This window comes from Neodiprion virginianus, chromosome 5 (assembly GCF_021901495.1).
Source record: "Neodiprion virginianus isolate iyNeoVirg1 chromosome 5, iyNeoVirg1.1, whole genome shotgun sequence".
In the NCBI taxonomy this organism is placed as follows: Eukaryota; Metazoa; Arthropoda; class Insecta; order Hymenoptera; family Diprionidae; genus Neodiprion; species Neodiprion virginianus.
Window position 1 is genome coordinate 2,594,059 of NC_060881.1, and position 27,118 is coordinate 2,621,176.

The following is a 27,118-nucleotide window of genomic DNA, read 5'->3' on the forward strand; positions in this document are numbered from 1 at the left end:
TTCTCTGCCTTATCAAGGTACTTTTTTTCAAAGAAAAAAATTGATACATTTTTTATTTCATTCAGTAAACACAAAACGACGTTAATGTGTAAACAACCAGGATAATAAGCGTGAACCGGTATGCTAATAGTTTACATACCAACATTGTCGTACAAAAATTTAGTACCTTATTGAATATAAATAACGATATTTTTTTTAAAACTGCAAAATGTCTGTGATTATTATTACCTATACGGTATTCTAAATAAAGAAAATAAAGGTGGTCAAGTTTGTTTTGTTCTCTCATATTAAGTTTCGTGTAAAAATAACTAGTTTTTATACTTACATACATTTATAAAACAGAAATTAATGCATATATTATTTTAATATAATAATTGTTACATAAGATGGAATAAATAAGCAGAACTGCAAGTTTTCATGACGATAATTATTTATTTAATTTCTCTCTTTCTCAATATATATAATATATATCTCAATTTTTTTTGCAACAATAACAATACAGATTAATTATTAACGAATTAAATAATATTAACTAGTATAATAATAATAACAGTAAAGGTAATAGGAAGACGGACAGAATACTAAAATACTTAAGAGTACAGTAAATAATGGTGTTAACAAGTCGCGTTATGCGTTATATAATTATTACAGTATTTTCATTTCATCAAGGAAAAAAATCATTCCAAATGTAGCCAAGTGGACGAGCGAATGACAGTGGACTGAATATTATTACATATTAATATCGTTGCAATTTTTCGCGTTGTGAAGTTTTCTGAAATGCATTTCTCGGAAATGTGTTATTTCCCTATTAATACACGGAAACGCAATTTTTTTAAATCTTCATTTACCTAAATACTAATTGGTTGTATCTGTGCAATATACACATACTCCATAATAATATTTTGTACCGTATCTATTCTAATAATAGGTGTGTAGTTTTTAAAAATAATCTACGGTGTCTTACAAGGCAGATCGGTCAGTCTTATTAGATATATATTTTTTTTTTCAAATCGAAACAATGATAATCAATTTTCTTGTCCAATCGATTTTTATAGGCTACTAATATCGTTACGGGAATATCTTATTCCTAATCAGGGTAGGTGTATAATGCATGTTTTACGACTTAATTTAACATCAAAATAATGTCTATTTAATCGAAAGACTGATTAGACCGCGAATAAATGTAAATATATTACATGGTATACGATATTTTGCTAACAATATTCTCATATATGTCAAAATTGTCAAGATATGGACCGTATCCTCTCTACAGACGAAGATCGAAAGAGAGAATGGGAATATAAATTAACTTGGCTTACCATTTTTGTACGATATGATTGGTTCTCACAAAACAACAGTGCGAAAATAACTGTTCGTATACAAATGTTGAATAATTTCATTTCCTGTGATTAGCTGCGTATAAGAGTATACCTCTCCATAGCATTTATTTTCCTTTTTGCTTCGTGTAAACCTTACGTCAAGTATAATTCCCTTTCCATCTTCCGTGAACCATCTCTGTTTTCATATAAAAACTAAAAAAAAAAAAATTGCTCTGCTCTTGTTCTCTCTCTCTTTCTCGATACATCTCCCTGATCAAATTTTTTGAAAAATGTCTTAAGGTATGCCTTAATTGAAAATACTTGACAATAGTCTGCCAAGATCTATCTTTCGATAAACGTTTTCATCTTATTAGTTACAATACTTATGATCCTGATGGCCCGTCGTGCGGATGATACCTCAGCGAGACGCCGTTCGAGTTCTCACTTTGTCAGTGAGGTAATCGATCACTTGAGTCTGCGAATGCCTGATTGCAAGTTGAAGCGGTGTAACGCCCTCTTGATTGAGAAGCAGAGCATCGGCTCCTGCGCCTACGAGCTGTCTCGCCACAGCCATGTGACCGGACAAAGCCGCTGCATGGAGAGCGCTCTCGCCATTCTACCATAGATAAAAGATATACTCTATTCTGTAAATTTTCTACAGTCTTACTACTTCGTCGAATGTTTTACTAAAGTTCAAGGCTCATACTTACTGGAAGAATTCCCAGAGATGGACGATACTTAAGAAGTTCGGCTATCACTGCCGAGTGACCCTTGTGCGCAGCTTTGAACAACGGGGTGGCTCCGTCCTGTAATGAAACAGAAAATTTTGGTAGACAACATTTCTGAACATGGTATGAAAAGTTACATATTCTATAACGCGTGAGAATGACGCGATGATAATGTATATTGTAATTGCAACTGTACATTTATATGAAAAGAATACTTCGAATTTCTTCTTACATGTCTTGTCGAATCTACCCTTGCTCCGGCCTTCAAGAGCCTTCTTACAACGTGGTCATGTCCCATCTGAGCAGCGATCCAAAGAGGAGTAGCCCCGTCGGTCCTAATCGCGTCGGTTTTCGCTCCTCGTTCAAGTAAGACCTCCAAAATACGTACGTGTCCATTTTGGGCTGCAATGAAAAGTGCGGTGGCTCCATCCTGTGTATGAAGAAAAGAAGATAATAGCGGTTTTTAAAGTGACTGATAACGATAATCTAAAGAATTTGTATCTCTCAATGGCTTTTTAACGATCCTTGTATTTGGCTCGAAGAGTTCGGTTAGCGCCGCAAAACAATTTCACAGGAATGTGTTTTTTTGTTTTTTTTTTTTGTTTTACATTCGCGTTTACTAACTAGCCAAACACTCAGTTTTATTCGCGTAATATTTATCCATGCCGCTCATTTATTATAATTAGCGTTGTTCGCATGTGTGAAGAATGTCATACTATGTATCAAACCTTCATGTGCGCGTTCACGTTCGCGCCTCGATCCAGAAGTCCTTCAACGACGTCGAGGTGGCCGCATTGGCAGGCAACGAAAAGCGGAGTCCCGCCGTCCTGTAAATGAATTTCATTTGAATTCGTGCATAAATAAAAATCTAAAATTTCTGAGTAGCCATGAAAGAAATATGCCACATAATGAAGTGAGTCGCACATGATTATTTGAGAAGTCATATTTCATGTGTCCTATTAGCATCACTTGAACTATCGGACCTAAGAATAAGCAACTTTTTTTTCTTTTTTTTTAATTACCACGCTGCAAGAATCAACGAAGGCTTCGTTGTCTAGCAGCAAATTGACGACGTCGACGAATCCTCCCTGCGACGCGAAAAACAACGCCGTTGTACCGGTCTGGAATGAAAAATATATATCATTAAGATTTAATTCATGTAACCTAAGTTTGCGATAGAAATGTGTAAACGATTTTTTGATCATCCTTTGTCAACGACGTTGAATTTGAGTAAGAATTTTTATACGCTTCTTCAACCGTGGCCCGCATACCAGAAAGAATCTAACGAGATTGAAGTTAGTAACGTTATCGTAACGAAACATTGCGGAAAAAAATCACTATTTTCTTATTTTTACAATAATTTTGAAGAAACGAAAATTTCAAAATATGATTCTGTTTTGTTTTATTACGTCTTACCGAAGTTCAAACAGTTCAAAAATCATGAAATAACGGTTCTTCATGACACTTGGAACGTTACCAACTTCAACACGGTAGAATGTAGCCAGTCTTCCCACGCGTCAAACTTTCGTATATATATATATATGTGTGTATGTATATAATGTACAATATCAGGCTATTAGCAGATGAGGTCATTTAAAAACCGCTAACGCGGATGACAACATTTAAATGTCACGACGTGTCCCTGTAAACTATGAAAACCTGGGTCGCCCGCTCTTTTCATATTGTACAGCCCGGAGGTTGTTCTCCTCTATTCGTAGTCCTAACTAATCACCAAGTCGTTGCCGTTTCAGTGTCTTCAATTATACATATATAAATATATATATATATCTCGTAAGCTTATTTTTTCCCCGACGCGAATTCACCGGAAACAGATACTTTTGCTAAATATTTTTACGCCAATTTACGCGGTTGAGATGTATGGCGGGTTGCGTCGCTCCGCGATTCAGGCGTTTTGTAGTGACATTGAAAATTATCTTTTTTTTTCAACTTTAACGAGTGTCCGTTACATACGTGTACGTGCTTTCACGATCACGTGTCAGAATTCGATTTCAACATAATTGAGTCCATTGATATTATAGAACTCAAAGTTGCCAACGAGTCCTTCACCCATTTGAGTTGAAAAAAAGGGGCAAGTAAACAAAAGAAAAGAAGAACTTGTACAGCTGGAGGTAAACCACTACGGCAAGTTCAACAAAAACTGCGCTTCGGTACACGCGATACGGTTAATCGGAATAGCTGAGCCGAACAAACTCCCGCTCGAATAATTCAAACTTTCAAGGACAGAGCTGCTCATAGCAAATAAATTAACCGGTTTAACTCACGTCAGATATACGTGCCATAAACAAGCTTTGGAATTTATGGGCTGAACACCGCTTCGCTTATGTTATCCTCAATCATCAGCTTCACAGTTTATTTAATGGAAAGAAAAAAAGGAATTCTGTTCCAGTTGAGCGCGTTACGGAATCTCGTATTTAAATCGGTCTAACAATAAGTATGCTATGGAATTTATGGATAATTTAACGCCAGCTGTGCAAGCGAAATTTATAATACAACACACCTACTTGCATGCATACATTTTTAGTAACTGTAAGGAGCTTACCGAACAAATTTCACAAGCTAAATTCCGAGTTTTTAATGACATTGATATGCATTCGCGTACAAGTCAGTTATTAGACTGACGTCAAGCGTTCAAAATGGTTTTTCACATGCCTGCAGTGTGAATATTCGATAACAACATTAACAAAATATTTTGTACAAGTTTCAGTCGCGGATCTACACTTTTCTCCAGACTGCAAGATGATGGGGATGAAAAAATCGCAGTCTATAGCAAGACAGAATCTAGTAGTGCATCTTCTGTCGCAAGAATTGGGCGATTTTTCAGCCAGAGGTTATCAAAAGAATAATTGTTGTTATCCAGTATGCAAGCTGAGCGGCAGCAAGCTGACGTCGAGAATGCAGGTAACGACGTCGACCTGACCACTGCCGGTGAATCGACTTTCACTCCGGCGTTAAGCGAGCTGCCAGAGAGCCAAGTATTGCCACAGCAAACACATCAGGCGTGTACACCAGGTGTACACATACTTAAATCAGCCATGTGTATGTACATCAGCCCACACTTAACAAGAGTAAGAGGAAAAGCGATGCAAGACAACTGCCTGACATAATAATCCAACAAGTGTCCTAATAGTTACAGACACGAGCCAACCGCCGAAAGTTTACTTTTATTATTATATTATGCCTGTTATTGGACGTTATAGGTATATTCTATACGATATAACTATGTATAGGAGTATTGATCACGGTATATTAATATCGTACGGTTTGGCTATATCCGACATCGCAACGATCAGAGAAGCAGCAATTTTCGCCATGTCGTATTCTAGAACTCGAGAGGGCTGATATACGAGAAAGAAAAAATGAATAAATTAATTTCGGACTGAAACTGCCCGCGTTGGTATATTAATTATGCCTAGGTATGCTAAATTACAACGGCTCGCGTGATAGACTAGCTAATGCAAGTATATAGTGCAGAGAATTTTTCATTTCTCTTTGTTATTATTCAGAATACTACAGCAGCCTGCAACTCAGCTGTCCGTCCGCTCCAATCGTCTGTCAACCGTGACTTGGAGTAAAAATATACATCCGTAAATCTCGCGGGATTTAGCTGTGAAAATCTGAGAATTGCGTTCACGGGATCGAGAAGAACGTAACAATATAGGATAAAAATAATTGTTGTCGATCTTTGAAAAGAAAACTGATTCATAAAGTGTTACACGCGACTAGAGACACGAATACCAGATTAGAATTTAGAGCAGGTGTAAATTTCTCTTCTCCTTTTTTCATTTCTTTTTCTTTTATGCTGCGATAATTATTATATCGCCACCACGCACACGTAACGCGACTATACTCAATGATTATAGCTCGGTAGTTGAAACCGTATGGTCCGTACTCGTGTATATTGAACAGGCATAAGAATATCGTAAAAAGTGTACTACGATGATATTATAGACTGCACTTACGAAGGACAATAATTATCTGCTCGCGACTTGCACTGCTCGGTCTATATTTAGTTACGGGTAGAGTTCGGCACCATTCTGTAATATTTATAATTAAATAAATTGTATATTCCACCGAGGAGTGGCTGTACGTAATGTCACGCATCAGTTTTCGTTAGGATTTACATGTCGATATTGAGTAGATGAAATCTATGAATGTGAATTACGATTTACTTCGCACTGACTTGCGGTGCACCGCTGCACCGCAGACTCGAAATAATGGGTGAAACTCAAGACCAGCTCTCAGTGTATCCATTACAAGAATCTGTATATACATATTAGAGATTGGAAATCTGAGAACCGCATTTAAATACGTAGATACGCAAGGTACAGGTGTGTTCAGTTTCCAGTAGCTCAGACTCACCGCGAGAATTTCACATTTTATTACGTATCGCAGCTCGCGACTTCGGTATACCTAGCAGATGATAATAAAATTGCGAAAATATAGAGTTTTTCTACACCTTGGATTTTAATTGTCACAAAGTCTGGCGATAATATACTGAAATACCTACGGCGAGGTTTCAATGTTGCATACCTATTCTTGTAACTCTTGCAAAATCGAAAATAGAATCTAGGAGACCAGTTAATATGCGACTGCTCGGTCAAGGTAAAATTTCGCAACCATCGTTTGAACGACGGATTTCAGGGACATTTTATTTTAAGGAGGAAGAGAAGTGAGAGACGAGAAGCCACGGAGAAGAACGGCAGAAAATAAAGCAATAACTCCGCAATCTTGGGACTCACCAGCCTCTTCGCCGCTGGATCGGCACCCTGTTGAAGCAGCTCGGCGACCGCGTCCACGTGTCCTCCGGCGGCAGCTAGTATCAACGGAGTTGTACCATCCTACAAAAGAGTCGTTCGGTGGTGAAACCTCTTTTATTGCAGCCCCCCGAGCGCTCTCATAAGGAGAGACGAGGCGTCCAATCGAGCTACGAACCTTATCTTTGCAATCTACGTGAACCCGGCCTGATTCCAGAAGTACTTGAAGTCGTTTGGCGTCACCCTTCGCCGCGGCCAAGTGGAGCTCCACATCCCACGGAGACTCTTTCTGCATGTGTCAAGAAAGTGGTAGTAGAAAAAGCGTTATAAATTTTCTATTTTCAAAAGAGTAAACAACATTTTTTTTATTACTGTAACAGAATCCTATATGCATATTTTTTCCTTCCTCAGGGTTGTAACTTTTCCCACTGGCATTGTACGTTGGGAGATTTTTATTGAAAATAAACATAATGCGGCTGATGTACGAATGATCTCATAGAGCGGAGATGAAATCAGAATCAGCGGCACGAGTCACGACGCATGCCGTGCAGGCTCGTTGCCAATTGTTGGGCTCTTATGGACTAATCGGCAGGGTCCTCGGAGTAATTGGAAGTACTTAGTGAATAGAAGCTGTGACTCCTGCAGTCGGTGAATTGTCTCTATTGTATTATACGCGTGCTACATTGTCTTTTATGAACGTGGCACTCTTGCCCACGTGACTGCAGGGGGTTTAGTAAAAGTGATGAGGTGTGATTGTATGTTCACATAAATGGGGACACCCGACACGTAGGGATAGGCATGCAGCATTGTACGAAGAGGCTTTGGCTACTGCAGGTCGACCGGGATGCGCAGAGGCGGTTTAAAACCGGATCCCTGAATATATGTTAACAGTTCATTAATCACAGCGGAAGCTGGAAGGAAGACGAAAGGCTTCGAGTGAAATTTCATGAAGGTTGTTGTTTTTCCGTCAAGGCCGCGCACGCGGTTCGCCGGTTATTTCTATAACGTAATAATATTACATTACGTATACCTGTAACACATACCGCGTGTTTTTATCCACATATACATGCGTCGATTTTAAATCAAGGAACTAAGCGAGTTACGTAATAAATATAGCAGTAGTCGTGTGAGACGTATAATAACATCAAAATTTTTATCATTGGTATTACGAAATATTTACTTAGGTGATTTATTTCGGGGTCACAAATTGATCGGTTCGTTTATAAGTTTGTTATAGGACCGTAGTTAGTACGACAAATTTAATTTTACGGAAATTGAAATCCGGGATTCACACAGGTTTCAGATACCTCGTAACTAAAACCAACTTGTCGAGACTTTGGTCGGCTTTGTATTTGAAAACAAAAAATGTACACGGGCGCGTAACCGCGCGGCCGCGAATTACGTCATACCGGCGACAACAACGTTTCGGTGACCACAGCTATAATTATTTATGTATACCTTGATAAAACGTACGATGTTCAGTTCAAGAGTACGAATAAGTATAACATAGTATGGAATGGAGTTTTGTTACTTCTAAATAGGTATTTATTTGATTTATGAAAGTCATACGTGTATTTCTTCGACTAGATCTACGTAACACGAATAAGGAAAAGTCGGTGCAACAATCGGAATAGATTACATTGTCTAAATAAAATACATTGTCATGTCATAAGCAATGTTCGAACGATTGAATAACCTTCGGTACGTCACAGATCTCGAACCAATCAGAGAGCATAACAGTGGTGCTCATCACTTACACATCTAATGATTGTAAATTTGCAGGGCGTACTGGGAAATGTGAGGGAAATCGAGGTGTGAAAGGTATGTACGAATTGAAGTGTCGAAAGTCGAGAAATGAAAATGCCAGCGATAAATTTGTACGTGTATGTATATGTATGTATTACAGGCGAATCTTTGATTTCGAGTGAAAAATATTGGTAATCATTTATGATAACCATTATGTGTTAACTTAGAGATATGGTATACACAATGTCAAAGTATGTATAATATACCGTCTTCAGTAATATAGTTTCACTTGAAGAACTAACTTAGATATCTATAGTGCGATCCACTAAATTTAAGATTTCGTAATTACGGGCTTACCTTCATAGACATGTTAAGATAAGGAAGTAGCTATCTCGAATCAATTGCAGAGTAAGGATATACGTAGGTAAGAAACATGGAATAGAAATCACTCGTTCTTCAGTAACGAAAACTAATCATCCCGTAATGATCGCGGTTAATAAAATCGCGTTCGCGTTCCTCTCGTAATTGATATCACTGAAAATGAATGCGACGAGACACGAATGTCATAAACAATTGAAGGCTCACGTGTCGGGCGCGAACAAGTGTCGTACGTATCCTGGTGCAAGGGGTATGCAACTCTTGGATATTCCCGTTCGGAATCGTCGGAAATTATTCCTTCACCGTTAGACGCAGCATCTTGTGCCTGCAGCGTCCATCTGCCTACCGCCTCCTGGCTCTCGACTTCTTTGCGCCGATGCTGGGTGTCTGCCGCTAAATCGCGAATCACGCAAGTACCGAATCAACTTACGCTTCGACCGACGGACACGCCGCGGCACAACAGCCGAATGACGGCTACGTCGGCTACTGGCTGGAGCCTGACAAGTGCAGGCTGTAAGTGCCAGGCGGTTGCAGCAGGCAGCCGGGTAAAAATTGATAAACGTTCTTTCGAACTCCGCGTGGTGGCACCACATGGACGACCCTCCAGTTCACCGAAGCGTGTACACGCAATTCTGCAGTGATTTCGAACTTGACTTTCTCGCTTGTATTTGTTCATTTTTTATTCGAAATATCTTGATAAAAAGTTTTGCAGTCATACGAAATGTTCATGAAATAACGCGAACGAATAATAGAAGAAGTATTACAAAGTGAAGTTTGAACTGAGGCTTTTGTAAATTGCAATTTTCTCCTGACGGAGTTGCGTTATGTTTTAATCAAAGAAAAAAGTTCCTTACCTCAGATTATATGGCAATCAACAGATGAGATTAAATTCAGTTCAATTGGATACATCCAAATTGTACATGACCCTTCCGAAAGATTTTCAAAAACCTTTCATTTTCGCACCGTCGTTCGGTGACTTCGACAGCGCCATCAGTGGTTGACTTCACGAAACACTATCGATAGTTCCAAGCTTCGATGGTGAGCTAAGGATCTCACACGTTCTTTTTCCGGTCTAGAGCGATATTGGAGGTAAGCGTGTGTCAAAATTGTGCTGAATAAATGTTAAATCTTTGCGGCTTGCAGCATTAATTGGTGTCGGTGATAAATCGAAAGTTTTTAATCAAGTTTCAGATATCCTAAACAAAAATGGAGAACGACGCTGGTGAATTTGTCGACTTGTACTGCCCACGAAAATGGTAAGCAATCCTCACACGTGCTAATATTTATTTTATTCTTAAATCAATCTATTCAGTGTTTGCGCTACATGACTTTGAACACGATGATAATTCACATTTTCATCTGTGTCCCGTAGCTCCAAAAGCTCGGGCGGTTTTTGCAGAAAAAATGGACTCAATAGTTAGGTTAGGTTTGTTCAATGCTTGTTCACCTTAGCGTCTGACATCAGCTAAACGTACTATGCGATTGTAAATGCTTTTGAATCATATCTGTAGCATGAAATAAAAAGACCATATGTAAAATTTTTCAGCTCTGCAAGCAACCGCATCATCCATGCAAAGGACCACGCTTCAATTCAGCTTACCTTGGCTGATGTCGACCCTCAAACTGGGCGTCAGACCGAAACCTCAAAAATGTATGCCATCTGCGGTGCAATCAGGCGTATGGTACGTAGTGTCGAAGGGTCTTAAGTTTTTAACAATGGATACGAAAATAAATTCTCTTTGCATCCGAAGTGTATCAGCGTCATGTTACTTGTAAAGCAATGATACTACAAGAAGAAGGGAAAGGTACAAAAAAATAATTTCAACAATGTCTTTCATTTAATAGGGTGAATCGGACGACTGCATCGGCCGTCTTGCTAAGAAAGATGGAATTTTGGCTAAGAACTATTAATCAACCATGATTGTACTCTACGAGTTTCCATAAATATAATTCTATAAAACAAATCTGGGTTTACGGTGTAATTTTTTTTACTTAATGCAATTTTAATTTTCAGCAGAAGTGAAAACTGATAGTAACTGTTGCTCATGTGTGGAAGTGAACTTAATCTAACTGGGATTTATGATAAAAAAGCTTATGAATGCAGTAGTTGGAGTATGAATTTTATTACACGATTGATAAAATAATAACAATGATAATTCAGAACATTAATCATATGCACCATGCACAAAATGAATTTGATAAAGCTCATCTTATTTACAGATATCTATATTTATAATACATGACACAGATATTTCTTGCCTTGGAATATTACGTCGTTTATAGCCGTAGGACTAGTACACGTATGTACTATCCAGAGATTCCGTCTTATACTAAAAAAAAAGAAGAATCCTGAAAGGGTAAGAATATTCTTGAAAGTTGTTACAATTGTTTACTAAACTAGTTTTTCACTATTCGCACTTTGGCCGAATTTTCATAAAATGCAGGAGCTTGACTTAACTCTTCATCAAGAGTGTTTCATTTTTTGTCTAATCAGTGGACTCAGATTTTCGAAAAACTTTTAAGTTATATGTAGATTATCAAATTCTTGCAGTTTCGTATGCACACGTATAATCATGTATATATATTTCACGATTTCTCATTTTTTAACTTTTTATTGTACGTATACTCAATTATTAACTTTAGTTATTAAATTGGTGACAAGAAACGAACATTCTCTTCCGAGTCTAAATTATATATATTTATCAAAATCAAATAAATGGGAAGATTGATAATAACGCTTTTTTTACATGGAAGATGAACGGACGATTCCTTGATATTACTGTTTACGGTGAACTATCTTGACTTCATTGCAATTTTTGGTATACTGTAATTTTTTGCAATACACATTAGTGATTACGTATAACTGTGATCTTCAAAAACGATAAATTAATATGAATATTTTAGCTATAAATTCATGCTCGTAATATAATTCTGTAATTATTGGTGATGAAATGGAATTTGTTGACTGTAGGTAAGACGTGTGTTCGGAGGTGCAATCACGTCTCATGTTTACTCTCAAGTCGGTATAAACTTCTGGTCTAAACAGTGAGTAAAATTATTTTAATTCTAACTTGATACTTATCCCTGTATGTACACCGTTCGAGGTATGTTCATAAAATCCTGCTGTGTTTAAACACATTAAGCCTAGTAAAACAGGCTTTTTTAGAATTTAAATTAACAGCGAAGAAAACTTGAGTGGGTATCTTAATTAATTAACACTATCCAATTTCAGTACCAAAATATCTAATTACAATAACGTAGCACTGTCTTATCATAGCTGCATAAAAGAATTCAATATCTATGCTATGCAAGTCGGTTCTTGTCATTGGGACCTCATCGAGAGGACAGCGATTATGATAAATGTATCTGTCACAAACCATTTTTCAAACTGCGTTTTGTAATGTAGGTACATATATATACATATAAATCTGTCAACTTGAATATAAATCTGTTGTAAATTGATTATTTGCAATCATGACATATCTATTATATACTTGTAATGTTGAAACTGCTGAATGCAACCACGCATGCGCCTGGGAGTTTAATTTTTTTCTTCTCTCATACCGATAAAAGTATTTGAAAAGAAAAGAATTATTTAGTCTATAATAACCTAAATTTTCTTTCTCATTTATGATTTGAAATGTTGCAATTTAGATAAACATACAAGTGGTGTGAAAAATATTTGACTTCAAACTGAGTTTTTTCTGGGCAAATTTTTTCACAGCTTTCGTATCCCACAATTACTCTAGTGCTAAATTCATTCACCCTAGGATTTAGTATGTATTTCATTTATATTCCCTAAGGCATATTAAACCATTGGGTTCATTAAATCGTTGATATTATAAAGTTACTTTTGTTAGAGGTAAAGAATTGGAAAATACTCTGTACGTGTATCACACGATATTATCGAATTGATAGACGCTTATGTGTCATATGTTTATAACGGGTGTATCCGAGAGGGAATGAACGCGATTAAATCTACGATTTCTCAGAGTAGCTATCGCTTCTATAAGGTTAGTGCGCTTGCTGAAGAAATCAACGATCGGTTGACCAGTCAATGCAGATGCCAAAAACTGCTCGACTGTAATCGACCAATCCCTATCAGCCGCGGAAACGGCGTTAGATGGATTGCCGTTCCGGTCAGAAGACTGAAAAATGTCGAAAAAAAGAGGAAAACAATAAATGTTCAATCCAGCTGCGATACTCTGATCAATTTTCAAGACACCAATTATTCCATCAAACTGTTTCAACTTACGGTCTGAGTTGGCAACATTTCCTGCTGCGCCAGTGACGCAGCAACGAGTAAACTATCCTCGGATTCTTCTCTTTCTGCAGCGAAGTTTTTGCCAACGTTTCCTAGCTGGAGTAGAAGCGTACCTAGAAGTAAAATAGTATTAAAGATATTTGTGGATGAAAAACCAAAATTTGTATCGCTCACCTATCGTAGCAATTGAATGATAAGTTTCCTGTTCTTCAGACTGATCAAGGGATTGGAACATGTCATAAAGTGTTTTCCACAGCGCTATGAAATGGGGTTGCGACATTTTTGGTACAGTTTTTAAGTTCAAAGGACTATCTCTGGATGCTATCATCGAGCGCAAACTCCCCATACTTTGAATCTCCCACGTTTGGTCTCCCTGTTGACTGTTGAGACTCATTGATCGAGATAACGATGCCGCTTCTTGAGGCTCTTCTGCTGCACCAACTGGCATTTCTAATGAAGCGATGCTTTGTTCCATACTGTCAAAGAAATCTGTAGCTTCTGCTGCCACCTCTGGTCCATCTGAATAAAAAGTATGTACAGTAGTATAGTAATAACAAAGCAATATGGTCATGAATTTATAACAGGTTATCCCTTTTTTTGTTTGTAGACATTGAATAGACTTAATGAAAGTTTTCTTCTCAATAGTGTGAGTTCTCACCAGGATGTGCAGGTGACTCAATGTCTACAGGAGTTAATAATGGAGGGAGATGAAGTGTGTACAGAAGCTTTAGCCTCTGTGTAAGTTCTGCAGTTGCTGTGATTCCAATGGCTTGAACGACTTCGCGGAAATTTAAAAGTCCGTCGTGATTGCGATCCATTAGCTGCAATGTACGAATCATCATTCTCTTTTTCTCTCTATATTAATGTCTTATAGTGACTTCGGATGATACTCACACGAAACAATCTTGCAGCAAGAGATTCAGCTTGGGTACACTTTCCCCATGGAGATAAACCTCCAAAAAGTATTCTAAAGAGTTCGAAGTCTACTTTGTAAGCTTCGTACGGTGGCTGGGTTGGATCATAGCGATCCGGTTCGGTTTTTCTCTGGCTCATTAGTTCCTCTCTTACCAAACCGAGCAGGTCCTGTGAGTTGGTAACATGAATTAATAGAACCATTTTGCTTAACCAGACGAAATTTACCTTCATATTATAAACTTACTTGTAACTCTTCAGTGACCATATACTTGTCAACAACAACACTTCTTATGACATTCTTTTCAATTCCATCTTCTAGACTTTGGACTACTCTTAGCCTGTGCTTCAGTCTGAGACGTTCAATTCCGCCAGTCGTTAGAGTTCCGTACCTCGAGTATGCCTCATATATTAAGGTTTGTATAGAAATACTCTGCAACAAATATTGAATTCATAAAACATTCCACAGTCGTAAAGCATCTCTAAGTGCTCGATATTTTACCCTGTTTGGTACAGCGCTGTCTACAGGTCTGGGTAAAATGGGTCCTTCGTCATTGAACACACCTCCAAGATAATCCGTCAGCAACTGCATGGCCTCTCCATCGTCTCTGCAGTTTAATAATTTATCGTGATTCCATTCCAATACGGTTAACGCTATCTGGTAGAAAAACAAAAAAAAAAAAGAAAAATAAATTAAATTGGCCACATGTAAAAAAATTTAAACTCTAAAATGAATTCTATTTTTACCTGGAAGATAACCTTGGCTCCGTCGTAAAAAAAGCAGTCCATTATATTTACAGCACTACTCGTTGGCATAACGCTTAAAAATATCGTTAGAAACCAGGAAAGCGATATAACCCTGATTAGACCTAACTCTTGCAGCCTAGCATGAAGCGCAGGTAAATGTTCAGCAGCCAATTCTTCCAGTAGACCCTGGTCAACCAAAGCTCCGACTACCCGACGATCGTAGTAATCAGGGAGCAATGATTCGCAGACATTGCACAGCTGCCAGAAAGCTGCCTCTTCTGAACAGTAAATCAATAGAACAGAGGCAACGATGTTCATCGCTTGGCAATACCCTGAAGAAAGATTACGCTGTAGCATTTGGCACTGCATTGAGGATCAAGTTTGCAAGAAAATTCAAAGATCTTCACCTATTTGAGGATTTCTCCAAGCATAGGCGGATAAAACTCTTCTGAGAGCACTTATTCCTGTGTCAGATTGGAAAGCTGGATGCTCAGGTAAAGAGCGGTGCAAATCTCTCTCAATTTCCTCATTAGCTTGACAAGATTTACCTAGAGATTGTTCAACGAGAGATTTGTAGAGACCAGCGTTCATTGTCATCTCATTTATAGCACCTGTGAATTTTGAAGAAACGTTAAGAAAAAGGATATCTTTTTTGAACATTGAGAAGACCCCAGAAATGACGAGAACTACGCACCCGAAAATGTCAGCCACACTTCTCCTCTAAGGGTCTGTGGCACTCCCTGAAGAACCAATTTTGCAGTATCAGTTGTCCTGTACATTGTGATGCCTCGCCCATATTCAGCAAAATGTAACTCCCACTGTTTTTCCTTTGCCTCTTGTTTTATTGCTGCCTCCTGGCTCAGTGGTGCTTTGAATAAGGTCATTAATGGCGGTTGTGGAGTCCATTCTGGAGATTTGGCTTCCTCACAATTGCTTAAATCGCTGTTTATGCTTGCATGTGTGCTTATATGATCAGTACTGAAAATTGCCATGTATATCAAGTAGGATGAATAGGCTGAAACGCTTTTTCAGTTTCCGGATAATCTAGAAAAACAACTTACAGGTGAAATATTTTCGTCTTCGCCAAAAGCTCTGATATCTTTTGCACAACAAAGTCTCTGTCGTGTATCTGTGCGAACAAAAACGACGATCTTGACGTCGTGACAAGTACGGATTTGTCCACAGCAGTGTTGGAGGCTTGATTTTCAGCACATTCGACTAGTCTGACTTCACGTAAGGGAATGACAAGGGTAACCATCCGCCGCACCTGTTCAACCGTGAGCAAAATAATTCATACCTTTATATTCATCCACTGGAATTTCAACCGGAATCCGTGAAATTTAATTATTGATCAGCTTTTGATCGACGCTACTCACTCTACTTTCAAAGCACAAGTAATTCTGAGACAAATATATCTTTCCCCACACGTGTCTTTTATTGTATGGAGTCCACAAAGTGGCGTCAATACTTCCATCTAATTTCTCATTCCCTGGTAATCTGAATTGCAACCTGTAGACCTCAGAATGTGCTCGAGCATCGAGGTCTCTTTTAAGAAACGACGGTTTCTTAGGCACATTTTTACTGTAACAATGCGGGTACGTTGAGTAAGCAGCCGCTTATATGAATTGTGTAGATATCAATTGAAAGCGAATTAATGATTATTCGCAAGTACTTACCTTAATTTATTCAGTAGATCTCTGTCTTCGTTGAAACCGCTTTTTTCATCAATGAGTCTGAAAAATGAGATAATAGCTACATTAAAAATATAAATAACAAGGTTTTTAAACTTGTGCTCTATAATAGCTGTGGATAACCACCTTTTCATAGCAATATTTGTAAGCTGCTCCATCAACGAAAACGTCTCAGCCTTATGAAGGAACATTGAAAAATAGTGCTGCAACAAATATATTCAAATTCATTTACAATAATACGATTTTCACGAATGCTCCGCCATCTTTCCTATGTTTTAATATAACGGGCTGAAACGTATATTTTCACTAGTAACAAAACAAAGATTGATCGAGAATCATCAGGCTGCTGAAATACAACATCCATATTAAACACACCTCTTTATTGTCACGAGTTATAACTCGGATACTGTCGGGGAATAAGATGGAGTTGGTTTTGTCAAGTACCGTAATATCTGCCCATCTGATAACCAATTTCGTTTCTTTGGACAGTATGTAGGCATAAAAGCACATGTGATTTACAGAGAGATAGAGCCATCCCTGCCTTGGGAATCGAGATTTCCAATAGCTGATAACAGAATACCAAAGAACACAAAATGAATTATACATAGACCAATATTCATAGGATTTCAAAGATTTCTGAAAAAGAAATTGAACCCAATATTTTGCTGAGTAAGTACACAGTTCTTATTCTTACCTGCAGGAATAATAATTCACCAGCTTTTCATCTTGGGGGAGATTGAAGTGTTGATGGAATTTGAAAGAAACTGTTTTGAACGACTGCGGGTCTTCTTCTGCAGGCAGAGAGGTAACGAATGAAAGAAATATTAAAAGAAATTACTTGTAAAGAGATAAACCTGTCTTGAAAGATATATCCAATTGTAAATTTGAATCTGTACACATATTTTTTTATATTACCGTCAGCAATGTGACTCTCCGGAACATTATTTGCTATTATAGACTGTATCTTGCAGCACACAAAATCTGTTATTTCCTCTTCGGTATCAAACGATTTGAGAGTGTCTATCAAATTGGCGTGAAGCCATGCCCAATCCTTGACGATATCCTCAGCTGTTAGCGCACACGCCACCACTGAAAAAATTATTCATTTATTTTTTTGTCATTCAATGATCAGCAACATGCATTTCTGGGTAACAAGTTGGATTTAAATTATAAAAAAGAAGAAGAATACAGATGAAACAAAAAGCGTTGCAAAACTATACTTGTATTTTACTTAATACAAGTGAGATAAATCTATCAATGTAATATTTATTATATAAACGTGCAGTGCCTGCGATTGCTTATATTGGCATAAACTGTTATCAGTTACTGTTTCAAGTATCTTTGCTCCCTCCTCTGGAGGTTTAACGACTAATCACGCTATCCGTGCTTCCTACAACTGTAACACATGCATTTCATGGTTTCTAATAGCATACATTGTTTGGAAAGTAAATACAGATTAAGAAACGGAAAAACAAGAGATGTTTGATATGTACAAAAGGGAGATTTTTTCTTCAACCTTACTATCAAGCATCATGCATACATTTAAAAGTATACAGCTATCGGTTGAGATGATTCAACACTTACTCCAATACACATCCGAGGATGGAGTCTGATGTAGGATTCTGAAAGGGGGTGGTTTGGTGTCGAAAACACTGTCTAATGTACCGACCAAGATGGATGTGAGTCCTTTCGCTTTTCCATGACCCTTGCGACGTTGCAGGACGAAATAGACTGTTGCCTGTTCAGTCACCCTGGATAAATATGTACACGAATGTATACTTGCAAAGTAATTGAATTTACTTACGCAATTTAGAATTATGATTTTTAACTTATTGTGAGAGAATCTAACAAGTTGGAGACTTGATTGTGGAAATAAATAACTAGCTACATGAAAATAAGTACAACTTGACTAAAAAATTTAAGTTTTGTCAACTTTGCAAAAATGAATCGGCAAGTTTCTTTTATTCATCTCATACAATAAGCTGATGGATAAACGAAGGACATGATATAAATTCATAAACTTAAAATCTAGAGTTGTAAAATGTAGTCACCGTAAAAGAGTATGACGTTATATCATCAGGCAGAAGATAATCACACGATATTTTGATGTCTATTGGTATGTGTTAATAGCAAACTCAGTTGTAGAATGGAGAAAGTTTGCATTGAGCGTAATAAACAAATGGATTGGTAAATCGTGATCATTCAAGTGAGGACAGGAGTGTCAATAATAAATTATTTTGAGAATAATAATAATAATGACTATAATAGGCGTGACAGCTGTCAAATGGAGTACATGTTGATTAATATGCGGAAAGATAACGTGCGTGATTTTTCTCAGCAGTCTGTTCGACACTCGCTTTATTCATATATTATTCATATACTCGCGTGCGTGTGGGTATGTATGTTGATGCGAATGTGTGATTGTAAATATGTAAACAGTAATTAGAAGATGCCTGACATACAGATATTCGAGTGGTTGATATTTTACCATAAAGCATTGGCTAGTAAGACCTCTTGTGGCTTCATCCACATTTTTCTTGATGTTATAATAGTGCATATGGTAGGAAAATGTTATTGTCGCATTTACACTTTGCACTCCGAAAATTTTCGTGTTCGGCCGTCTTGCCGTAACAAATCCTCACAATCAGCCTCTGCTGTCAGGGACAGAGGCTAAAAAGTCGGTCTGAACTCAACTATTGTGTTTCCTAAAGATAAACCACCGTGAAGTTGGCATAATATGCGCGATACGTTCCTGTCAGCCAATGCAGGCAACCGCTTAAAAAGCACATGCCCTGCTGTATGCCAGTTTGACACCTTTCATGTGCAAATCTAGTGCAAATTTACATACATATAGGTTTGCATTATAACCAGAAATATCAAGTCGAATGCGCGCGCGTTCATGTATAAAATTTGAATACTCTGGGGGCGGGAAATATTTTTGAATGATATACAAGTTCCTTACGAGTTGATCCTTTGACAATTGTATTCAACATTTATGCAGTATGGATTGGTATGGATGTACCTTATACGATCATTTGATTGTAAGATATTGACGCGTCTTAATGGAACACCCTGCACAGTGAGATACACTTATTCTATCCAGCCCGATGAGATACCCTTCATTAGAACACGTCGATATGTATGTAATACGTAAGATAATGCAAATTTTCTGAAAACCTGGAAATATGGTACTAGGTGAAGTTTCACTGATAAGCATAGTGTCACGATTTTTGGAGTTGCCCACCATAGACTTGTAGGGATTGCATACTAGCAGTCGACGGCAAACTGAAACGACTTGATTGATTACAACATTAATTAAATTATGTAAACACACTTACAGACATTCTTACAGTTGTGCTCAAGAGGAAGAACACTTTCTATTCACACATACAAAAGCACAAGAAAACAAATTTGAACTAACTGGTGATGAGAGGAATTAACGACATCAGAGTCAGGGCGGCTAGGTGGTCTAGTGGAGTAAGGCTCCGGTAAAGCATCTCTAGATACCAGGATCGATTCCTGGCTTCGCCGTTAATTTTTCGAATTTATCAGTTTTTGAAATTTATATCTACATTAATTAAATTACTTGTAGCAATATTTAATATCGTAAAGCATTACTGATATTTGAATTCAAGCAGCGGTTTCAGTTTACTGGATTGAAAGTACAGTGTGTAAGGCATCACAACAGGCAAAGTTCAACTACAAGATCTCGTTATAAATAATGTTTAAAAAAATGTCATGATAATACGTCAGGTATAAGACACCAAAAATGCACGATCTGTCTAACCAACTTAGATCTTTTTTACACCAAACTTCTATCAGTGCTAGGCAATTATTGAGAAACCATGGTTTTTTAAATCATTAGTTGTTTTATCAAAGCTACTAAGGTAAATCGTGCTTCACTTACATGTGCTTTATATTAAGCTTGTAAGAATCAGAATGATTATCATTATTAATATTGCATCTGTGAATTCGTGCTGAGCAATTTTTAGTACAAGTGAAACGCGATGTAAATTTTAAAGTGTATATAAAAAGATTATTGCTGCTCTCTTAGTATTCCGTTTAACAGTAACTGTTATAATTTTTTAATAATATTATCTCAATTCTGATGTACATAGAATTAGTTTAGGTGGCTGAGTTATGTTAAAAATATTCCCATTTTTAGTTTTTCCGACGTGGATACAATACACTTTTGTACAGTATTTGTGTGGAGTTCCGATGTCGCTGGGCAAGAAAACAAGTAAAAGATAACTTTTTTTAAACAGTATATATACTTAGATGCTTTATTACAATTATTAATAAAAAACTGTGATAAATACAACAATGGGCAAAAATAGCGGTATTGCATATACATGATGTTTAAAAAAATTCAAATTTGTTTTCGGTAATCGCTGGCACATGACTGATTATGATTATGCAGTTTGTGCATAAAAGTTTGATTTTTAAAAACTTTACATAGTAAAATCACTGATCACTGATAAAAATTTTTTCTCGAATTTCATCTGTGTATTGTTAATAGAAATACTTGTTTTGTGCAAATTGTTTTACTGTTCTAGAGGCTTTTGGCCACCCATTTTGACCAATAAGAACCGTATAAAATATCCATTACTGAATCCGACTAAGTTGAATATTGCACGAGGCCTTACAGGTAAGGAAAAACGGACCTTCTTGACCAGGAAGGAATGTGGATGGAATAATGTTGTATGTACCTGCAGGCACGTCTTCCAATTCCAAAACAACGAAACCAGATCTATAAAATGGACATTGATCAGGAATGCTTCTTATTTTAGTCTTGCACAACGTAAGCTTAGGGAATTATCTATTTCGGAGCTTACCTAAAACTTCCGGAACTTTTTGATCTGAACGCAGTTGGACATTCGGGGTCATTTAAAATAACCGTGATAATCTCAAAGCCAATTTGATACTGCTTAGGCCCTTTCAGTATTATGCGCAAGTTATTGTTGTTATTGGAACTTTGCAACAACAATTGATAACGTGGATTGTTTTGGTACGTTGCAGGGTGATTACCGCATCCACCTGCATTGATACCAGACCACTGGCCATCTGTTATCTGCAGAAAAAAGTAAGTAGATGTTTCAGCGTCAAATCGACAACTATCCCCCGAAAATAATCGTATATATCATTTCTTTCATATGAAGCTTTTCCGATTTAATTGAAAAACGTAGCATCTACCTCTTTTTCGAACTTGTACGGCTCGGCGATCTTGCGAAGTGTGAATGGACACGTTCCGTAACTCCGCAAGGTGTAATAAATAGTATTGGTTTTCTCGTATTGGGATATGACTAGAGTGTAACGTGACTCGCTACTTGGTCCCAGTTTTAATTTGCACAGGTAGTGGGGGCTGTTTATTCGAACGCCGTCAATATAAGGCGGAGGATCGTCTGTGAGAAAAGAAAATGTTCATTCATTATTCCGTTCTTTGTTGCGATATGACCTTGAAAAAATTCATCTCTATCGAAATCTTCACTTACGCGGGTAAAACACTCGTTTGCCATCGTTTCGGTATACCAGAACTGTAATGTATTCCTGGTTTTGTCGGAAGTCGGCTATGTCCGTAATGTGTCTTGTAAGCAGGATCCATATGGCTCCGGTAGCTCCGGGAGTTACTTCGAGGCTAAACTGAGGATTGTCTCCAATGTTATAAGCGTCTTTGGTTGGCCCTATGCCTGCTGTCCACATTCTGAAATGTTTCACGATTGACTACAGAAATAGAAAATGAATGATTAATGACCGAGAGATGGGTAACCGCTTATTCCCCTGTGTTGTTAATCATTTTTAAGAATTTTTCAACTCACTGATGAATGCAATACGTGAATTTGAATAACCCTGGGTTCCAGTTTAGGTAGAAGACATCAAAAAATCTGCAAATACTGTCGTAATCAATCCAAAATATTCCATTGTCAAATTCGGAGGCTGAATCAGGGTCGTAGTCCAAAGCCTGCCTCAGCTGTGTCGTCCAATGCTTCGTGTCGAGCTCTGAGTAATTGCCACGCCAACGCAAGTGGGACCAAGGATTCTTTAACTGAAGAAGCCGCACCCCCTGTACGTCATGAATAACGATAAGAAAATATTCAGTGTCGGTGAGCAAGACTGTTACACTCAGAATCTTGACTCAGAAAGAATAGCTCAATACCTCTACGTTTTTTACGTCTAAAACTGCGTATGCATGAGTTGGTACCAGACCAGTTCTCTCAGCATCAACATCTGACAATTCACCAGTCGCAACAGTGACGAGTACATCTCCTTGGCGCATTCTAACAAGCAATGTGTCAAAGAGACGATCCCTGTTGAAATCTGGGTCATTAGGTCTAATGGCCCATCTTTCTGGTATCCAACCAGTTAAGGCATGTAAATCAATATTCTGTGAAGTTAAAGTGATACTGACTGAGTTTTGGTGTTGTAGAAATTACTCACACACAAATACCTATTACCCCTATGTGATTACTCACGCTGTTTGATCCAGGAAAGTCATATCCACCCATTACTTTCATGTAAGCTTTTTCTAGTAACGATATCCACAGTTCTCCACGATTGTTGGAATACGAACAAAGCAGCTGATTGTATCGACTCACTGGTAGCTGATCATCTATTATAACTTTACGCGGTATGCCATTTATGTGTAGTTTCACCATATATTTACCTAAAAATAAAGTTTCTGAGCTTTGATTGGGCTATTTGGGTGTGTGCGGGCGTTCTTTCACATTTAGTCAAAGTTCAATTACACAGATTTTTATTGACTCACCAAAAGGATTGTATATAGGTTCCTTGCTTCGATTCTGGGGATAAATAATAGATGTAACAAGCCTTTTCCGAAACTTTTTTTCATACTGAGCACTCACAGCCAATGATGCTACAAAAGAGCAATCAGAAACTACCTGTAATTTTTACAAACCAATCATCATAACGTGAGACATAATAAAAAAAAAGACGGAAGAAATAAATCGAGTACAATAAGCAAGTTACAAATATTCCCACTGGTACTAACAGTTTGTTTTATACTAAAATAATCAACATGTGGTCCCGCAACCATCTTAGGCTCAGGGAAGAGCTCGTCGGGTCGAGCCCATCGTGAAAAATCTGGTTTTTGTTTTGGATCAAGTTCAAGCAGTCCATCTTTGTCTGTGAATGGAATAGCATACTGGAATTTTTCGCTCAGATCGACGCTCATGAAAGGCACAAATTTATTGTTATTTATGTGTGATGTATGCAACAGCACTCTCTTTTCTTCTTCTGTATAAGTACTGCTTCCTCCGGTAACCGTGAGGTGCGCGCTACTGCCTCGGTGAAGAGGTGGCCTCTGTGGTTTGTCTATTTTGGCAACATGGAATAATATGGCACATGAGAAAAATTGCTACAAAGATCAAGATTTCCATGATGTTATCAAATATTACCAGAAGTTGACGGTGTGGCTTTGACTGAAATGGTTGGACTGGGGCTTGTTTCGGGAACGGAAGGTAACTTGGGCAAAGCATCTGTTGAATTTTTAATAGGCGAAGATGTCGGTGCAGTTTTTCCTTTCAATGCTTCCGCTCTGTCAAGGGCAAGCCGAGCAAGGTTCGTTAATTTTTGTTTTCGCTCCGGGTCAGCGGGGTTCTATGAATAAAAAATCGTGAATGTTTCAACTTTTCCAAAATCAAAGCTCTAGGAAAATGTGATAACAATAATTCTCCTGATTTAAATCTAGTGAGAAATTGCTACAGTAGAAAGAGATATTATTATATTGAAAGTCATGCCTACAGCACTTAGTCCGAGTTCAACTGCGTCTGTATACAACTTAATGGCAATATCTTTACAGCCGGCTTCGTCAGCATCCAGCGCTTGGCTAAATAGGAAGTTACACCTTTGCAGATCTGCTTGATTCGTTCCAACATTTGAATGCAATCTCCTGTCTTGTTCAGCGACTGGAAATTGAAAGGGTTAGTTTTTTTGGTTCTATTGATAAACCTGACTGAAAGAATAGGGTCGACTAAGGATTCTGAACTCACGTAGTGTTTTTAATGTCGATATTCTATCCTGGTATTCAGTGAGTTTTGATGTTAGCTTTGCGTCATGGGGTAGGGTGGCGAGTCTTTTCGTTGCCAAGTCATAATAGTACAGGGCTTGTTTGTACTGCTGACTGCTGTCAAATTGCACGGCTCTGCGAGCTGCGATCAGCGCATCTTCTAAGGTCTGACCCATTTTGTTCGTAATAATTTCTCACCATTCGTGTTATACAATAACATAACCCATTCGGATCGCTGTTGGAAAAGTGAGTGTCGTGTCGATGATTAGTAGTTTTCTACGTAAACCAAATCTATGATCACGCTCCAATACTGTTAATGGGTTTCAAACAAATCAGACAAAATTCACTTGTGTGAATCACGACTGACACAAGGCAAACAAAATATTACTGTTGTATGATTGTAAAGGAGAAAAAAAAATTCATATAAAACTTCAGATTATTCTTGGGCGTGAAGATTGCGCATGGCCCTGACGAGTGTCAGAAATAAGTGGAGTGACATACGGGCGACAGCTTTCTGTAATGCCGGTATAGTCAGCCATGTCGGCCAGTTTTCTTTTAAGTCAATTTTTTGACACAACACGGCACTAAGTGATTTCATTGGCGTATTCCATTAGATCCGCCCAATGAAATCACTTGATTTTAAGATGTGTCCGAAAATTGACATAAACGAAAAGCGCCTTTGTCGGTAATCATGTTATGTTGGTTTGAATACACTGATCTGTATAATAACTAGAGATCAACGTTTGAATGCGATATTAATATTTATTACGTTAAAGAAGAACAAAACTTGCGGTTCTTGTATTCTTTCATATTGATTTTTACTTACAGATTGGTTATTCGGCCTACAAAACTCGGCAGTTGGATATAAGTAACTCGAGAGTCTTATTGTGCTTACCGATTTGATTTCGTAAAAATATTTACGCCTGACGGTACTGGCGACGGCAATCAGGCAAGCATCGGTGAAGTGATGAAAAGCGAGTTGATATGACGATACATTCGCGTTTAGACAGCGTAAGATTTCGCACTTCGAATATCTGATGGCTGACATGGAAAACTGGAACTAATTTTATTCTAATTTCAGTGCAACAAGTGTGAGCTCAATATAACGTCTGGACGAATGATGTGAGAACTAGCTCTGCAGTAAGGAACATTTGCAATAAAAATGGATGAATCTTCGTCGGAAGATGATTCTTGAATGGGTTGCACGTTGAACAATTGACGTAAGAAAAGCATTTGGTACACTGGCAACGGTCGTAGGTGATATTAATTTATAATTCGTTGTATAATACTACGCATGTCTCTCTACACAGAGAAGATAGTCTCTATTATATGTTATATACATACCGGGATCTAACGATATCCACGACAATAGAAATCTAACTGTATAAATTGTTAAAGCATCCTAAGAAAAGTATTGCGTGAAGATGGAAATGGTAAGGGAAGAACCAGGACAATAAATTAATGACTATCGCTGCAGTTTTATAAGTGAAGAATTCATTTTCCCATCAGCTTTACTGTTTTTATTCTTTACTTCGGCGAACAATCTTTTGACAAAGAACTCATTTGTCTGACCCTTTCTTGACTAATTCGACCCCCAGAAGTGCAAATAGGATATTTAGAATAAGAAGTGACTAACAGTTAAGGATATACAAAGTAAATACGGAGAAAATTAATATTTCAATCACTTTCATTTAGGTTACATAAAATAGAGGGATTACACCATACACCGTATTCTGAAAATGTGTCTGGCACTTCTACGCCCACGAAAACTTAAGCTATATGTTGAACTATGATAATGACTATCTGATATTGTATTTATCATATTCTGTTCAAGACAATGTATAGTGCAGATCTATTTCCTCAGATGAAACCTAGATTTCATGCGTAATTTCGAATCATGTTGTTGTAATCTTGTTTCTCTGTCGCTTCAATCCCATTTGTCAACTTGTTAAATTATTACACACTGACACATCAACACTTGTACTAAGTGCGAGAGAAATAAATTGGAATTTTTAGTGGTAAATTTGTCATTTTTCTTCCCCACCTTTCGCAGAACGAACCGCAATTTTCACGTGCTTCGAACGTTGCGTCTGATCCGTTCTGCACGGGCTAAAACAAACATTTTGCGATTTATGAAGACTAGCAGAAAGGGACATCAAGGAACTTCAAAAACGCAGTAAAAAGAGCGTGGGACCAACTGCAGAGAATTGCCAAATGAAATTCTTCATTTTTCGGCTGTAACTTTCTATAGAATGATTGCAGCGTATTAGGACTGCGAACAATCGATTCCTCTCGTAAGATTACTTCGGAATAGTGCACGAAAGAATTTATTCCTGCTCTTTTCAAAATCGCGTATATTTTCGGCAAAAATACAAAGGGGTTAGCCTTACTTTTTTTTCATTTTTCGACCAAAAAATTTTTGGTCTCAGATTCGATTTGTGTGACCCTTTCCGGACTAATTGGACACCCAGGAACTCAAAAAACGCAGCGAAAAGAGCGTGGGATCAACAGGAGAGAAACTACGAAGGAAAAAGC

At 37.7% G+C, this 27,118-nt stretch overlaps 4 protein-coding genes and 2 long non-coding RNA genes across 7 annotated transcripts; 3 read left to right on the forward strand and 3 right to left on the reverse strand.

Moving 5' to 3' along the window:
* Nucleotides 1-632: 632 nt before the first annotated feature.
* On the reverse strand, nucleotides 633-9,459 carry LOC124306022 (ankyrin repeat domain-containing protein 29). The gene is made up of 8 exons (XM_046766117.1): nucleotides 8,926-9,459; nucleotides 7,001-7,111; nucleotides 6,808-6,906; nucleotides 3,070-3,168; nucleotides 2,776-2,874; nucleotides 2,280-2,477; nucleotides 2,030-2,125; nucleotides 633-1,935 (listed from the first exon to the last, which is right to left on the reverse strand). The coding sequence occupies exons 1-8, from the start codon at nucleotides 8,935-8,937 to the stop codon at nucleotides 1,738-1,740; spliced, it is 912 nt and encodes a 303-aa protein (XP_046622073.1). The 5' UTR covers nucleotides 8,938-9,459; the 3' UTR covers nucleotides 633-1,737.
* LOC124306025 (uncharacterized) lies at nucleotides 7,013-8,742 on the forward strand. Its single transcript, XR_006908493.1, has 3 exons — nucleotides 7,013-7,131; nucleotides 7,234-8,523; nucleotides 8,605-8,742. It is a non-coding gene; the product is annotated as an uncharacterized LOC124306025 (long non-coding RNA).
* Nucleotides 9,460-9,946: 487 nt separating the features above from the next.
* Nucleotides 9,947-10,910, forward strand: LOC124306024 (40S ribosomal protein S21). The gene is made up of 4 exons (XM_046766119.1): nucleotides 9,947-10,035; nucleotides 10,132-10,202; nucleotides 10,493-10,628; nucleotides 10,792-10,910. The coding sequence occupies exons 2-4, from the start codon at nucleotides 10,153-10,155 to the stop codon at nucleotides 10,855-10,857; spliced, it is 252 nt and encodes an 83-aa protein (XP_046622075.1). The 5' UTR covers nucleotides 9,947-10,035; nucleotides 10,132-10,152; the 3' UTR covers nucleotides 10,858-10,910.
* Nucleotides 10,911-11,053: 143 nt separating this feature from the next.
* Nucleotides 11,054-19,290, reverse strand: LOC124306019 (TBC1 domain family member 9). Of its 2 annotated transcripts, XM_046766112.1 has the most exons (19): nucleotides 19,049-19,290; nucleotides 18,145-18,311; nucleotides 17,476-17,649; nucleotides 17,255-17,351; nucleotides 16,936-17,125; nucleotides 16,687-16,763; nucleotides 16,546-16,602; nucleotides 16,246-16,450; nucleotides 15,931-16,136; nucleotides 15,564-15,847; nucleotides 15,277-15,480; nucleotides 14,870-15,201; nucleotides 14,625-14,780; nucleotides 14,370-14,555; nucleotides 14,105-14,293; nucleotides 13,869-14,031; nucleotides 13,385-13,729; nucleotides 13,202-13,323; nucleotides 11,054-13,094 (listed from the first exon to the last, which is right to left on the reverse strand). In XM_046766112.1, the coding sequence occupies exons 1-19, from the start codon at nucleotides 19,090-19,092 to the stop codon at nucleotides 12,876-12,878; spliced, it is 3,417 nt and encodes a 1,138-aa protein (XP_046622068.1). In that variant the 5' UTR covers nucleotides 19,093-19,290; the 3' UTR covers nucleotides 11,054-12,875. The 2 variants fall into 2 exon arrangements, with proteins under 2 accessions (XP_046622068.1, XP_046622069.1); XM_046766113.1 differs by lacking the exon at nucleotides 18,145-18,311.
* Nucleotides 19,291-20,771: 1,481 nt separating this feature from the next.
* LOC124306020 (calpain-7-like) lies at nucleotides 20,772-25,106 on the reverse strand. Its single transcript, XM_046766114.1, has 12 exons — nucleotides 24,567-25,106; nucleotides 24,319-24,482; nucleotides 23,973-24,174; nucleotides 23,567-23,889; nucleotides 23,324-23,456; nucleotides 23,031-23,221; nucleotides 22,715-22,942; nucleotides 22,377-22,621; nucleotides 22,053-22,261; nucleotides 21,754-21,962; nucleotides 21,396-21,631; nucleotides 20,772-21,310 (listed from the first exon to the last, which is right to left on the reverse strand). The coding sequence occupies exons 1-12, from the start codon at nucleotides 24,757-24,759 to the stop codon at nucleotides 21,166-21,168; spliced, it is 2,478 nt and encodes an 825-aa protein (XP_046622070.1). The 5' UTR covers nucleotides 24,760-25,106; the 3' UTR covers nucleotides 20,772-21,165.
* A 310-nt stretch (nucleotides 25,107-25,416) lies between these two features.
* LOC124306026 (uncharacterized) lies at nucleotides 25,417-26,583 on the forward strand. The gene is made up of 3 exons (XR_006908494.1): nucleotides 25,417-25,594; nucleotides 25,665-25,840; nucleotides 26,279-26,583. It is a non-coding gene; the product is annotated as an uncharacterized LOC124306026 (long non-coding RNA).
* Nucleotides 26,584-27,118: the final 535 nt, after the last annotated feature.

What these genes read in the sequence shown, in the direction of transcription:
- LOC124306020 (XM_046766114.1), bottom strand. Translation starts at nt 24,759, where the DNA reads ATGGGTCAGACCTTAGAAGATGCGCTGATCGCAGCTCGCAGAGCCGTG. An exon ending in TTCACGTATTGCATTCATCA is followed by an intron (nt 22,262 to 22,376) that starts GTGAGTTGAAAA and finishes GAAACATTTCAG; the next exon opens with AATGTGGACAGCAGGCATAG. An exon ending in CAAACGAGTGTTTTACCCGC is followed by an intron (nt 21,963 to 22,052) that starts GTAAGTGAAGAT and finishes CTTTTCTCACAG; the next exon opens with ACGATCCTCCGCCTTATATT.
- LOC124306019 (XM_046766112.1), bottom strand. Translation starts at nt 19,092, where the DNA reads ATGTGGATGAAGCCACAAGAGGTCTTACTAGCCAATGCTTTATG. An exon ending in AGTGTGGCTGACATTTTCGG is followed by an intron (nt 15,481 to 15,563) that starts GTGCGTAGTTCT and finishes CAAAATTCACAG; the next exon opens with GTGCTATAAATGAGATGACA. An exon ending in TGAGTCACCTGCACATCCTG is followed by an intron (nt 13,730 to 13,868) that starts GTGAGAACTCAC and finishes CTTTTTATTCAG; the next exon opens with ATGGACCAGAGGTGGCAGCA.
- LOC124306024 (XM_046766119.1), top strand. Translation starts at nt 10,153, where the DNA reads ATGGAGAACGACGCTGGTGAATTTGTCGACTTGTACTGCCCACGAAAA. An exon ending in TTGTACTGCCCACGAAAATG is followed by an intron (nt 10,203 to 10,492) that starts GTAAGCAATCCT and finishes AAAATTTTTCAG; the next exon opens with CTCTGCAAGCAACCGCATCA. An exon ending in GCGGTGCAATCAGGCGTATG is followed by an intron (nt 10,629 to 10,791) that starts GTACGTAGTGTC and finishes TTCATTTAATAG; the next exon opens with GGTGAATCGGACGACTGCAT.
- LOC124306022 (XM_046766117.1), bottom strand. An exon ending in TCGTTGATTCTTGCAGCGTG is followed by an intron (nt 2,875 to 3,069) that starts GTAATTAAAAAA and finishes ATTCATTTACAG; the next exon opens with GACGGCGGGACTCCGCTTTT. An exon ending in ACGTGAACGCGCACATGAAG is followed by an intron (nt 2,478 to 2,775) that starts GTTTGATACATA and finishes CTTCATACACAG; the next exon opens with GATGGAGCCACCGCACTTTT.